Genomic DNA, 15,438 nt, shown 5'->3' on the forward strand with positions numbered 1-15,438 from the left:
TTAGTGCAAGGCTGTGGTGTTGAGTTACAGCAGTGCTAAGTGTAATTAATGCATGTATGTAATAAAATATGTGATAAAGAAATACGTTTGATTGAATTTCTGAATGACACAAGGCACCGTTAGTGAAGGATCATGTTGGACTCTCTTTCTATCTGAGCCATCTGAGTCCTTGCAGGGTTTCTGATGATAGAAAGGCTGGTCTCTATCACTCACTCTGCACATAAGTGCTGCGTTGGCCGGACTTAACCATTAATGTGGGGAGGCAGGCGTATCCATTAGTGCTGTTTCCTGTTTGTAGAGGATGGGTCTACAGCAGGGGTCCTAAACTGCCGGCCCTCTCTGACTCTGACAGCAAGATTTTTGTTTCCTATCAATTTAAGCAATTAAAATAAACACACAATTCTATTTTATGAAGCTGTTTGTGGTTGAAGGTCTGCCCCAAAAAACCTCCAAATGGTTGATAAGAAAATGTTTCAGGGCTTTTAATGACATATAAATGTATAGAAACTGCTCTTTGAATTTCTCTTGTATGTACAGTGTACATAAGTGTTTCTCAAATTAGGGGTCTGGGGACCTACGGGGGTCCTTTAGTGGTTCATGAGGGGTCCCTGGGATACAATAACATCTGTAACAACTTTATATATACTTTACAAATGTTATAGTGGTCCTAATTTGATCATTGACTATGAAGACTTTTAGGTTTTTAGCTTCTTATTTATCAGGACTATACTATTATTTTATCCAGGAATATAACATTTTAACTTTTATCCCATTTGTTGGAAGTTGGAACAATACTAGTTATATCATATTGTTTATGAATTATTTTATATCTTCTTATAAATAAATAAAAAAGAACTCAGTAAGGATCCATTAAACTCAAACTGGGGGTCTTTGGTCTAATGTGCATCTATTGTGGGGGTCCTTGAACTGAAACATTTTGTGAACTTCTGCAGTTCCTCAGAAGGGTCTTATGGCAGAAAATGAATTGTTTTTATAATCTCCCAGTAGGGTTGAGGTGGTGGGAGAGCCAGAAAACAGAATACAACGTTGGAAAACTACTTGTTAAAGGGTCAGATGGACTTATCAGTGGTATCTCTGCTCCTGAGATCTGGAGTGATTTACATAAATGCCTTTTGTAGACAGCCATTTGAGTCGGAGCAGCGGGGTCTGGCACCACTGCGGGGATGTGGAAATGTTTTGAGAGCGCTGCAGTAACTGCGCCTCGCTGGTGAAACATGCCTAAAATAAGCCTGACCATGTTTTGAAATGCCTTTGTGATTTATGAACAGTATTTTGACTTACAGCAACATAAATCACATCTTGATAAACTTTTTGTTTATGTGATAATTTCACATTTACAGCACATTATATTTTCCAGACACACAATAAATCAGATTAGTCATTTCCAGTCATAATTCAGGTTTGAAATTCTTTATTACTTTTCATCTAAATTGTACTTTATTCCATTTGACAAAGATAAACATAGCTGTACAATGAACCATTTGTAGTTTTCTCCCCCAAACAGATCACCAAAACTCTCCTACAATCTTTATTCAAGAGCCCCTTAAAAGAAATAAACAAAAAGAAAACAAACATACAAATCAATGACATTCACAAAAATAAAAAGTGCATTTTTGTTTTAACTCCTGTGATACATTAGACATAATGCTGCTTCAAGTGGAAAAACCTCATAACTCCAATTTAGACAGTTTCCTTGAGAGTTCATGATCCTTTTTATGTAGAGCGAGTTACCCCCTAAGGTTCATGTTCAAAAAACAATTATAGCAACTTGAATTTCAAAAAGTGTATGATCTACCTGTGAATAAGGCAGTTTTTTTAATAAAGTCCTGAAAAGCTGCTTTTCTTTTTATTTTTATTTTTTTTTGAAGGTACAAGGTTTTGATCACAGAGCAGCGGTAAATTCCCCTGAGCAGTCTCCCGTCTGGCACGCCAGAAAGTTCAAGAAACATACTTGATTATCTTATTTCTTCTTAATGCTATAAGAAAGGCATTAGGGTTCGTCTGAACGTCTTTGTGGTTTACACCATAGCCTTGAACAATAGCTATGAAGACAATATGAGGGGAACGTGGAAAACGATAAATCGGTTAGTTGTTTATCTTTTTAAATGAATGTCAGTGACCGTTTTCCAATAATGCTCCGACACTCGTACAGTCTGCGATGACCGTCTCTGCTGTGTCCATTACAACATTTCTTTCTGATCTAGTACTATTTTTGAAAAACACATCTTCAAACCAGTTGTTAGAACAGCAGTTATTGAACAGTGAGTGAGAACATTGGTGGCTAATTGATTGACTCATCCATGACTGTGGAATGGATATACAGGTTTACACATAAATGACACGAGGCAAATAACTTGAATGACCCTCACACACACACACAGACACAATCTTGCATTACACAATGAAGAAACGTTGTTCAGAAAGGTTGCAAAATAAAAACAGATTAGCAAAGTGTCTCATGTTACCCAGAGCCCTGAGAGAGTGACACTCAGCAGTAGCTTACCGCTGCCGTATGGAGATGGGTGGTAGTTCTGGTAGCGTCCTAGTGATCAGGGCCCTGTTCTTCAAATGTAGCTTAACTAATTCAGTCTAATGTGTTTGCTATCAGGCTAAAATAATCCTGTTTGTTCTCATCCAGATGATTTGGTTCTTTGAAAAGCAGTTAGAGGATCTATTTGTTAATCCCGGATGAACAATACCGCTCTTTTTATTTAGAAATAAAGACAAATGAGTAGAGAGTTGGAATCATGATCGGCTTCCCTAAGATTGGTGTTGATCGCACGGTTGCAGGTACACGAGGTAGGTGTGTTAGGAACCCTCCCGGCACGCACTGGGACAACAGATTCATGGACTCATTTTGTTCTCCATGTTTCCACACTTTGATCATTGTTAAGATATACGTGAACATACTGCGAGTGATGTTGGTGCATAATCAGCGGAGGTTCACCCAGACGTACAAGACTTTTAAGTAAGAATCATAAACCTGCTATCAAGATGATACTTCACTAAAATCTCTAAGAAAGAAAAAAAAAAGAAGCAGCTGCAACTTTTAGTATAATTCAAATGATAAATTCACATTTTAATGTCAAATTAAATGCCACATCTTCTGGTTTCATTGGTGTTTTAATCAACCAGAATCTTCTAGTTGAGTTTATTTCTTTGCCCATAGCATCTCTAACTAAATTCAGTTCATTTTGTTTACAGATTTATCTTGTTTAAGTATCAATAACACTTTATAATGAAAACTGAGTTGTGGTCACTACGCCAACAGATCATGGTGATCTTTACAATAACCTGCATGTTTTCATCTAAAATGATATATTTGTATAAGAACACTATCATAAATCTAAGAAAGTGAGCCATTTATATCTTTGATTAGTTCATGTATGGGGTTCACCCTAAAACCTCTTGGTCATGATCCAGTTAACTGTCACAAAGCTGCTCTTTTAAACAGGTTTGGGCTTAAGGACTTGTTGCTCTGACAACAGCTCCAGATTCATTTTTAACCAGCTTCCACGTACGAAGAACGGGGCCCAGTTCTCTACAGCAGGAGTGACACATTAACTTACATAACTATGATCCAGTGGACCAATAAGCTTCATGCTCTGATTCAATGGCTTAATCTGTCATCAACACGTAATGAAGGGGAAAACTGTGCCATAAATCAACCTGTTTGCTCCCAAAGAGAACTGGCAGCATGCGACTGAAGCATAGTGTAGCAGAGAAACAGCAGAGTTAATTTCTGGAAGTATTCTTCCCATGTTCGATACAGTCGTCGGCAAACCAAGTGCTTCACAAAATCTCCTTTTTAAATAAACAATCTGTGTTCTCCTGCACCACAGGAGAGAGACGACATTTCATACAATAAATCAAAATCTGTAACTCTGCCTAGTCAACCGACTTGACTAGCTTTAGAGAACTTGATTTAACATTACATGTTCATTAAAATGTCTCTCCCTGTTTAGACCCACAAGGGTCTATTCTTTCACAGCGAGCACAATTATTCATAAACAAAACCATGGCACAAAAACAGAACTTGAAGATCCAAATTGACTCTGAAGCCTCTAAATAAGTTTTACATAAACATCAGTTACAGTCAGCCAAATTAAAAAAATAAACTGTTATAGTGCTTATGACTACAGAGGTACTGACACCTGAAAATACTTTTCTTTGGACATCCCACAAGAGAAACGACACACTTCCTTGATGTCACAAAAAGTCTCTAGCTTAAAGAAATACCTGCCAGAAAATGTCCCAAAGTCCTGACAAGGTTACCCCATCAGGCGACCTTCCATCTACAATCAGTCTGAGATAGACAGCTAAAGAAACTACAGTGATCAGACTGTAATCCTATTGCCTTAATTTATACAAAAATAAATCAGCTATAGTGATTATTCTTCTTTTATCGGGTACAGTACAAAACATCATTTAAAAAAAAAAAAAAAAAAAACCTCTACAAACAGAAACTAGATCCAGAGGGTAAAGCGGTCGATCAATCTGCAACAACACAACAGGCTTTGGGGTGGGGGGTGGGGGGGGGGGGGGAGCTGGCAGCGGCACACCTTTTGATGCCGCTGACCACGGGAGAATTAGGCTACATCACGCCATCACGCCGCTTCCAATGTATATAAGCTTTTGTCCTGAGCTTCATATATGGTGGGCTGGGTGCACCTTCTCTGCTAGACAGCTGGACATGAATATAACTCAGCACAGGAGTGGTAACTTTGGCATGATCAGCCCCGATTCAACTCCCAAAACCACAACACCCGACGAATGCGTGCTGTTATGTTAAAAAGGACGACACTTTCATGTTTCAGGCCATTATCTAGAAATCACATACATTACTGCTGACTATTTCCCTACATGTAGCCATTTCAGTACACAATGACCATCAACTTACAGACTTGAATCTTGCCTGAGGTAACTAATCCATCGCAGTGAGCATTTAAATGCAGAGAGACTAGAGATTGTTGTGACTGATGCTGAACATGTATCAGGATCTCTAATGCAGAAGAAAAACATTAAGAATAGATGTTGTTCTAAAGACAAACTTACTTTTAGTGTCAGATGTTACGTTACGCTTAAGTTTTCCTAAGGGCTGCACCATAAATTGGATTATTACGGAAACTGCAGTATGGCGAGGTGCAATATCCAAATTGCCAGCAGCAAATTTTTTGATAAAAAGGTAAAATGTGTGAGTATAATAATGAAGTGCTATAGTTCTGTAGAGACAATCTCATTCACCAGAGGTAAGAAAACATGTTTGTCTGGTACAGATCCTAGCAAATGACATGTAATCATGATTTTAATAGTTTGTTTTCAGTGAAAATTGTGATACAAAATGATCCTTTCCACTAATTGTGAATCATATAGCAAAATAAAGTCAATATGATTTTTTTTAACTGTATCGTGCAGCCCTAGTTTTCCTGCTTAACTTAGACCTAAACAACAACAAGTTCACTGTGATGGAATACATGTCAAGTCAGTTCAAAGTAAGTTGACTTTCTTTCTGTAGAGAAATGAATGTAAACCAGTGGCTGCCTTCAAGTTTGATATTTGATCTTACAAACATTGTGGACAAAGGTTAGCAGTAATGTAAGTCATACACTATTTAACAGCATAATCAAACTGTACATTAGGAAACAAGTGGTGAGTGAACTTGGCAACTTGACGAAAACTTGAAGGGGGGGGCAAATATGGAGTGTTGACAGCTTGTATTAGCAGTGTCTCAGGCCAGTACCAAAAAGGAACTTGGTGACAGAAAGACATAAACAGGAGAAAGAATTTCCTATTCAAACTAATAAAACATGGTCGCTACAAAAACTTAACAAATTGGAAGCTATGACATACAAATGAATCATGTCACAATGGCACAAAAGAATAATTAAACAAACTAGCCAAATATGTGCATTTAACACATTTTCCCTTTGGTTTGGGATGTAGTGGAGTTGCAAACGGTAGCTCAGTGAATGGAGTGTTCGAATGGAGAAAACCCATGACACTAAATCCCAAATTCTGGACTCAGATCTACAAATCCTGCATGTTTGTATTTAAAATACACATGGAAGTGTGCTTGTGATGGCTGCTTGGATGTACTGTGTTAATGCCACGGTTTGTTGTTGACAGAGTTAGCCTCGTCACATTCAATACTAAAATCACCAAGGACAGATCAAATCAAGACTTGGGGATTTAGCCAAAGACAGACAGATATTGTTTGTATGTGTGTATCAGAGCAATGGGGCTCAAGCAGAAACTGGGATCTGAGCGGTTCAACAAATTCTAGTTCAGTTTTTCCTGGAATATGTACAGATTGTTGGTGGTGGCCACAGCAATGATGTTGTCCATGGGATGCCAGGCAGTGTGGAGGATCTTCTTGTTAAAGTCCAAACTGTCTACGCTGATCTCATCCTTTTTGCGCTTCCCACCCGTGCTTACTTTGCGAGGTTTCAGGACCGATCGCGGCTTGCTGTTCTCCCGCGACGCCTCTAGAGTTACGTCCTGCCGGTAGCCTCTGTCAAACATCCTGAAGAAGTTGTTGTAGGAGCCGGTCATCACAACGCTGCACACAGAGAGCGAGACAGAGAGAGAGACAGAGACAAAGACAGAGAGAGAGAGAGAGAGAACGCATGAGTGAGTGTAAACCACATCAGAATAATAAAGAGTAATTAATCAAAAAAGCCACAAGTGCATGGTTCTGTCATGAACCACTACTAGGAGCACATGCAGAATAGCCCCCCCGACACAAAAAACAAATCATGTGCAGCCTTACGCTCTGCACTGAGCAGATAACCACAGTTATTGATAACAGCAGTGTTGCTGGGTTCACTTGCGTCAAATAAAAAGGTCAACCCCAAACACTTGCATGCGTAATGCATGAATGTGTGGGGCACTCCAAAGGCATGATGAAAGACCATATACAAGATATAGTAGAAGTATAGTATATATAGTAACAACACTTGTCCAGAAGGAAGTCTTTGTGCCCTGATAGTGCATTTAATATATTCACTCACCTGTCGTTACCATTCCAGCAGCACTCAAACTTGTCGAAGATGCAATCATTCTCATAGAGTGAACACAACTTACTCCTGAGATATTCATGCACCTGTTAAAAGAAAGTGACAGAGCGGTGTTGTAATCAACTGTTGTGCAAGAGTGAAAACAACATTTTGTTTTGATTTTTGTAAAATACCTCCCTCTAGTGGTGAGACAGTAGAATTACTTCAGGGCTTAAAATACACACAAACTGATGTATTACTTTTGTCTTAGCACAGCAACGGTTACACACCTGGTATGTCTCTACTGGCCGGGACTCCATGTTGAGATCCCAGATTTTGACAGACAGGTAGTCACGGGTCATCATGTAGCGTCCACTGTGGCTGAACTTTACATCAGAGATGGATGAGATGATTTCAGAAAAGAATGAACGATTGTTTGGATCCTCTGGCTCTTCAAACACTAAAAAGAAAAGAGGATGCATGCCATTAGTATAGCCATTAATGCTGCAACATCTACAACTCTTAATAGTGCAGGAATGCACTTTTATCTGTCTGTCCCACAATTTTGGCAAACACACTTCCTAAACTATAAATATATATTTCCTAAAGCCCTCTTCCTCTAAAACTGAAAAATCTAAAAAGAGAAGTGCCAGTTTTGGAGCTCTAACCCATAAATAATGGAAGCGCAAAGGGAAACTGCAAGGAAGGCCATGGTCTTTCTTCACTTTCTCACTCATTGTTCTTCTAGTCATACCACAGGCAACCCCCTCAGAATTCAAAAGGTCCCCTGCAGGCACACAGCAGAAGATAAATTGTGCTTACATTTAGAGTGCTTATCGCACAGTGCTGATGCCCTCATGTCACACAGGCGGATGGTGCCCTTGCTGCTGCTGTAGACAAAAGTGTTGCATTGGTTGGGATGGAACTCCGCTGCTGTGATCACCTCCGTCAACTCCTCCATATTAGCTGGCTTAATGTCAACAATATCTTAAGAAGTGAGGTTAAGGCATGGCTCTGTGTGAATTTTTAGAAGTTATAAAAATGCTATAATGGAATAATTCTCTAGAAAGAAACTCCGTCCCTGTTTGTGATCAATTCAGGATCCTATCTGATATGTTGTAAACTAGTTAGTGTCAATATAAACACTGCTTTATTTTATGAAAGCACTTACAGTGGCAAGCAGCATTTGGCTGGCACATAATTCACTGCTCCCTTAGAGAGGGAGGACGCTCCCTTTCAGCTTTCTCAGCAAAAAGTCAGCTCAATTCAGGATTAAAACATTTCTTTACACTGATGATTCACTGGGGTCAAACTTTTACCATTTAACTTTTTTTTTTAAACTTCTAACTCTGTTAGAGCCATTATCCATCTGGTGGCAGTATCGAATAAGTCAGCAAAACATGTCTACATTAAGATAATTTTAAAAAATACACCAGCATAAAGCCACAAAATGTATGTACCTACATAATCAACAGGATTGATTAACTGACTTTACATGGATCAAAAAAGGTGTCCTGGTATGCAGTGGGTTTCAGTGTTGTTGCAGGGACCGAGTAATGCACTCTGACTGCTGTGTGGTGTACAAGTGAACAGGAAGCATGTGGGGGATCATAATCTGACAAGTGGGCCAGAGATATCATGAATAAAATAACTAAACTAACCACAACATAACATTCATGATAAAAATCACAAAAATGTATGTTAACTTAAAATGAACACTCAAACTGAACACCAACAGCAAATAAACATTTCAAAGTAACAAGAACAGTCACTGCTTAGAATCATAAAAGTAAATGGGAGGTTGCATTTCCCAATATAGTCAGTATTCTTGCTGTAAGGACAGGAGACATAATTAAAGTCTATGGGAATAACTATGAGTAATTACATGAAGAACTATGACGATGGCTGCAATGGAATAAAAAAACAAAAAGGATACTAAAGCTGCGATCAGTGATCTCCAGATTCCAGAGGTTAATGCGCAGGTCATCTGCAGACAGGTAGGTCTCACAATCACTGTTGACTGAGATGGAGTTGATATGGTAGGTGTGAGCATTCGCAAACACCCGTCTAGGGCTGGCTTCAACCATCAAGTCCATGGGCCTGAATACTGGTACCTGAGGAGAGGAGCTGCGTTAGTATCAATGATGTAGGTAACACATAAAATATACTCTCTCAGTTCCAATTTTTGAGATGTTGCAGGTAGTTATAGGGGGAAACAAAAGGTTTCACTAATACTGATGCAAACAGGAAGAGTTAACTGTCTTTTAAACAAAGAGCCTCTGTGTAACATACTCTGTTGAACCGAGTCTATATTTGGAAAGTATTCAATAAATATAGATCAGTGTTTCCTAAAGCAGAGGATGCATGTGACTGAGGGAGAAAAATGTGCAGTGAAACTAAAGTTAAACAGAGCGTATTCAGAGCTGACACTTGGTGTAACTAATAACATGAATTGCTGCACTGCAGGAATGGCTTAATAGTGTTATTAGTTACACCTGTGCTTTTGCTGGTGAGACATTGAGTCGATATGTCTGCATGAATCAAAAACAACTGACTGCAGAATAGACGTGAGAAGTGGTCATACAATGTGTTTTTGTTTTGACTAATTAAAATTTAACTTAATAAGCATTAATGAGTGCAATACAATTGGTCTGAATTAAATAAACACAAACGTTCATTTTGTGTTATGATTCTGTGGAAAAAAGCAGTGTTTCCACCGCTCTGTTCAATTTATTTCAAGAGGTATCCGACCTGGCAGGCATTAAGAATCTTCTCACTGATGGTCTTTCTTGTTTATGTAGGTCATATAGAGGCAAACCGAGTACAGTCAACTGTGTACTTTTGTCCTTGTGGGGTAATGGGAAGCTGTACACACCAATAGAGCATTGGGATTTCAAGTAATTTGCAAACAAGCAAAATATATTTCAACTTTAATTCATTACATTGATTTATTCATGTTAGAAATGAATGGAAAGTAAGTGCAGAACCCCGACTGCAGCTTACAATTACAAATCTAGTGGATAATATTGGTATATATATATATATATATACACACACGCACATGTTCAGTATCACTGGGACAGCGATAAAGCATTTTATACACACCCGTAGTGTTGTGACAGTATTGAAATCTCTGTATCTCCCATCTTCTTCCTTCAAATTGTAGCCCTCTGGTCTCTTGTCACGCTCACTAATTTTCCACAGCTTTATGGTTTTGTCTACCAATGAGAAAGAGCAGAGATCATTAGAAACATCAACTGTAGAATCAGAAGAAACTTTTTAAGTTAGATTACTTGTTTGACAGATGGAAAGGTTTCAGGTTAAAATATTTAAATATCACCGACATGCACAACAGAGAGTGAATTTCATTAGAATACATTTGGTTAACTAACCATTTGTAGACAAAAGAAACTGCGCTGCATTCTGCTGAGGCAACCATCGAATCTTGTTGATCTTCTCCTCGATCTCAAGGCTTTTCAGGTAGTCAAACTCGGGCTCGTGGCTCTGGAAGGTGCTGTAAACATTGTACTCTCCTCGACACTGTGGCTGACTCTTACACTGAATAATGACAGCAGATCAGAGTCAGTTCAGGTGGAAACCGAAAAAGGCTTAGAGCAACAGTCTGGGTATTAGCTCACGTATGATCATTTGATTGATGATGATTCATTTCAAAATGGTATGTTCGGTGTAAATACTGAATTCAGTAAAATGTACAAGCTTGACCAAACTATATATTTATCAAATGTGAAAAACAATTCATGTAGAAGCAGCGACAGGGAGCTCCTGCAAACCTACGTTATTGCTTCAATCTGTATATTTTTCATGTTTTATTGCCGAAACATCTTTGAATAATCTGGGTTTGAGCCAAAAGTATTCAAATTGACTGGATCAGGAGGTTTTGACTACGGCAACGGCTAAGGTAACGGCAAAGGTGTACACGTGTCTGTATATAAATAACTATCGATTGATTTTACAAATTGTATTTGTTATTCTATATATTCAATTATCTTTTTTCCCCCATTTGTGTAGCATGAAGGAAGTGCAAATTAATTTATCATAACTAGATTTCCTTAATTTAATTTAGTCAGATGAGTCAACAAAACTTACCTCAGGCTCCTGCTGAAAGATGACAACACGACCCCCCTTGTCCCCAGTGGCTAGCAGCTCCCCAGAGTGGTTGAACTCAACAGTAGATATGATGTCAGCTGTAAATAAGGTAGTGCAATAAGAATATAATCCAACTGTGTGCCTTCTTTTTTTTGTCTAATGTAGCAGTGGGCCTGTTGTGTAAATGTGAGGTGTGTTCAATGTCTAAATATTTTGCACTCGTTTGCAACTGGCTGAATGATTAATTTCCTCCCAGTGATGCACAAAATTCTTCCAGTTAAAAAAAGATATTGTACGCTTGCTCCTGTTTTGTCCACCTACTGTATGAACCATGGTGAAAACACAACAGAGCGGTGACGTAAATGTATATATAAACACAATACAATGCACTAGTCCAATGGAACTTAAAGTCTACACTCTTAGGAGGGGGGGGGAAGAAAACATGCCATGTGCAGCTATTCAGCACTTTTCAAAGACAAGCATTCTCATCAAATCCTACAACACAACAATCAATCCCTGTTTACAGGCTGGCACTATTCTGAGCTAGTGCAATCCTTAATATAGACTATGGTGTTGTTCCTCTGTTACCACAGAGCACACAAAGTGCCTGATACGACCTGACTCCATACAAACTCATTTAAAGCAAAAGAGGGCAGAGTGGAGGAGAGCATTTCTGCAGGGGTCAAATAAAACTACTTCACTGATGTGTAGTGTTTAGTTTTCAGCCTATGCACCGCTATGTATCGGGTATTGACACAAGGAGAGGCTCACATTTATACTTGTTCTGAGGCAAAGCTTACTGTAAACAACAGTGTAGTCCTATACACACAAATAAGTTCTTCATGTACTGTAAACATATGTGATTTGGGCACATCATTGGGCAATGGGAAAAGGGGCAGTTACGACCACCACGGGTCTTGTTGTTCATATGGAGGTGAAAACTTAAAAGATTGTAATGATACTAGTTTGATTATTGATTGAAGACTTTATTATCATCAACCCTAAAGTTAAAAACTACTCAGAGTGGATTCCTTAAGACAAAATTAGGGGGTCCTTGGCCTAAAGTGCATCTACTGTAGGGGTCCTTGACATGAAAATGTTTGGGAACCCCTGTCCTACATAGCTAACACAGTGTTTCTGGAAAGACACGTTGCTGTCAAGGTTTTCATTTCATGACATTTTGTAATGTTTTGAGCATCACAAAGGAAATTCCCCTCCCCTCACCTCCCTTATATGGAGTTTGTAGTACAAGTCTGAGAATATATGACCATCCGTACAGCTCGATACCGATAGAGTTAAGTGGTAAAAGTTTCTATTTTGACTTTGAGGGTCCGATCAGAACCTTTGAAAGTTGGAACTTAAAAAAAGGGACCAGTGTGCAGGATTTAGTGGCACCTAGTGGGGATGCTGCAGATTGCAATACCTGCACTTCACCGCCCCCTTCCAAGCACAAAAGGATAAACTATGATGGACATTGAACATGCAAAGACCCAGAGTTTGGTTTGTCTGTTCTGGGCCAGCGTAGAAATACGGCGGTTCAACATGGTGACCACCGTAGAAGAGGCCTGTCCTATCTCATCTTAGATAAAAACGGCTCGTTCTAGGGTAACGAAAACCCAGCAATTCTTCATTCCAGGTGATTACACACAGATAAAAACATGCCTATGAATATCATATTTCATTTGAGCCCAATAGATCACCCTAAATGTCACACACTGGATCTTTAACGCACGCTGTGACACACATTGCTCAATCAAAAATCAACTCACTTCTTCAATAACTTCCTACTTGTGTGCAAAAAAAAATACCTGCAACTATTCAATTCTATAATGCATTTTCACTCTCAGGCATACAACCATTAAATTACACACACTAGACAAATACACTGGGAGGAATTGTAATAGTTACTGCCTGCTGAGATGTTTTGCAAAGAACAGATGAATGTTGTCAGCTGTCTAGTTCTACCTGTCTGTAAAAGGCCTACTGGACTATCAAGCAAGCATGTGCCAAAACCTAAACCTTTGACTTTTGTGCAAACAGGTAAAAATAAAAAAAAATAAAAAAATCTGCACAGACAACCCTCAAACAGACAGCGTAGCAGTTAGCATCAAAGCTAACTTCAAAAAAAACAAGCATTGCAGAGGATGCCAAAAATATGCAACTTACCTTCAGCGACATCATCGTCAATCGCTCCTTTGACTTGGGAGAAGCACCACTGCACATCACTGTTCCCACCACCGGCCCCTGCAACGGACACAGACACAGACAACCCCCCCAAGTTGTAACGCACCACCATCACAGACAACTTTACACGCGTTAGCCCTTGCTGCTAACTTAGCTTTTAAAACAACAACAACAGCCATTTTAAGAACAAAAGCCAGCCCGTGGTTTCACATTAACTCCACATTTTTTTTAAAAACAAACAACCAGGTGTGTGTGTGGGGGTTTTAAAAGCAGCTTTTAATCTCGTTTTGCTGCCACTTTCACACTGTCAGTCACATTGTATCCTAGCATGCTACCTAGCTTTGCTCAGGCTTTCGGTTAAAGGCAAAAAAAAGGAAAACTCAAATCACACCCGTCCACAAAAAAACACTCTCTCACTCTTTACCTGCCATGGTGAGCGACTCGGAGGGCGGGTGTCTCTGTAGCAAGGGGCCCTGGGCTGGAGCAGTGCTGACCCGGGTCGGCTGGGTGGTTCTGACCGAGGAGCAGTGGAGGTATTAAAAAAAAAAAAAAAAAACCTCTCCTCGGGGGAGTTTCCTGCTTAGCTCCGCACAAGTCCTCGGTTCCCTCACCCTCCCCGCCCGGTTGATGTTGGACAACGAGAGGAGTTTTTCAAGCAGAGAGAAAGTGAACTGTAAATCTTCTGTAGTGATTATTTGTTTGTTTTTTGTTTTTAGACTTTGCACTCTACTTTGAGATCTCTCTCTCTCTCTCTCTCTCTGCCTCTCCCCAGCGTTGCACTTTTCAAAATGGCGCAGCGCGGGCGGTGTTCACAGGACGCGTCGGACGGAGAGCGGCGAGGGCGCAGCGGGTCATTTTAATCCGGCTGGCACTCACGGGCCGTCAGCGACGCGGGTGTCCTTCCGCCGCTGTGCCCGGAGGCCACACGATTAATTGATTTATAGCTCGTTTAATTTTCAGTGAAAAGTAATAAAGACTTTATTTTTTTTTTTTTAGAAAACCCTGTAATGGCTTAAACCCCGCCCGCGTGGATTGTTGCCGTGGTTGAAATCGAACTAACCTTCGCACGCAGGGGTGTTTTTTTTTTTTTTTTTTGGTTTAATTTAGGAAATGTGATTTACTTTTTTATTTTATTTTATTTTATTGAAGTGGAAACTTAAGAGAATTCACGTATGATTCATATGTAGTAGTTGCAATAACAATAACTTTATTTATTCTTGAGGTGCAAACCTCTCCAAGGAGGGCAACTACCTCTGAGCTTCACTGGGATCTGTGGTTTCCTGCACCTGCTGGACATCAGTTTTAATGACTTTTTAAAGACACATTTAAAGACAGTGCTGCACCCATGAACACAACTTGCCCCCCAAAAAAAAAACCAAAGACTTCCGGTGGCACCTGCTACTGTCTCTAAGCTTTAGTGGGATCTGTAGTTTCTTGCACCTGCCGGACATCAGTTTTGGAGGGTGACGCTCTGAACAGGCCAGCCTCGGTGCCCTGAGGTAAAAAACTAACTGCTCCCATGCAAACTGCGGTTCAGGGTTAACACCAGGACCAGATTCACCTGCCCCAGGGCAACATATAGTGGTGGACCCCTGCAGGCCTTTGTCAAAACACAACAGACATTTTGACTTTTGTCATTTGTGCCAGTCAAGTTTCAAGGGACAGTCCTTAAACTGAATAATTCAACCATATTTTACTTTATTATATATATGTACCTGTGTGTTTTGCCCCATTGTAACATGTCAAAATGTCTTCTGTGTCCATGAAAAAGGCCTATTGACTTATGTATCCCTCTTCCAATCCCACTCTCTGTCACCCTATGTGTGTATTATTTGTTTTTTGGTTAAAAAAGGTTTATTTTTGGGGGGCGAGAGACAACGAAGGTCACAAGCAAGTCTCGTAGTGGGGACATTGTTTTTCATGGTCGGCATCTTAACCCCTAAACCACAGGTTCACCCTAGTTTTTAGGTAATTTGACTAATCACAAATTGAAGCACAATTTAAACTGAAATAATAAAGGTCTTAAAACATTTTTCTTAACCTTTAACTCAAGATGAGGTAATGAGGAAATGCCGGTGTTACCTTAAGGCCCAAATCATTTATCTATATCAATATAGTGCTTTGATGGTGC

The 15,438-nt window shown here is 39.6% G+C and overlaps 1 protein-coding gene across 1 annotated transcript; it reads right to left on the reverse strand.

Annotated features, from left to right (window-relative positions):
* Positions 1 to 1,415: 1,415 nt before the first annotated feature.
* On the reverse strand, positions 1,416 to 14,103 carry ppp2r2aa (protein phosphatase 2, regulatory subunit B, alpha a). The gene is made up of 10 exons (XM_051421808.1): positions 13,732 to 14,103; positions 13,290 to 13,367; positions 11,124 to 11,221; positions 10,409 to 10,574; positions 10,122 to 10,234; positions 8,953 to 9,130; positions 7,839 to 8,003; positions 7,307 to 7,476; positions 7,032 to 7,123; positions 1,416 to 6,580 (listed from the first exon to the last, which is right to left on the reverse strand). The coding sequence occupies exons 1-10, from the start codon at positions 13,736 to 13,738 to the stop codon at positions 6,301 to 6,303; spliced, it is 1,347 nt and encodes a 448-aa protein (XP_051277768.1). The 5' UTR covers positions 13,739 to 14,103; the 3' UTR covers positions 1,416 to 6,300.
* Positions 14,104 to 15,438: the final 1,335 nt, after the last annotated feature.

The sequence above is a fragment of the Dicentrarchus labrax genome, unplaced genomic scaffold (assembly GCF_905237075.1).
Source record: "Dicentrarchus labrax unplaced genomic scaffold, dlabrax2021, whole genome shotgun sequence".
Classification (NCBI taxonomy): Eukaryota; Metazoa; Chordata; class Actinopteri; family Moronidae; genus Dicentrarchus; species Dicentrarchus labrax.

Excerpts from the sequence above, each read along its gene's own strand:
- ppp2r2aa (XM_051421808.1), bottom strand. Across the intron at positions 9,131-10,121 it reads ATACTGTCACAACACTACGG|GTACCAGTATTCAGGCCCAT; the intron begins GTGTGTATAAAA and ends TCCTCTCCTCAG. Across the intron at positions 8,004-8,952 it reads GATCACTGATCGCAGCTTTA|ATATTGTTGACATTAAGCCA; the intron begins GTATCCTTTTTG and ends TCACTTCTTAAG.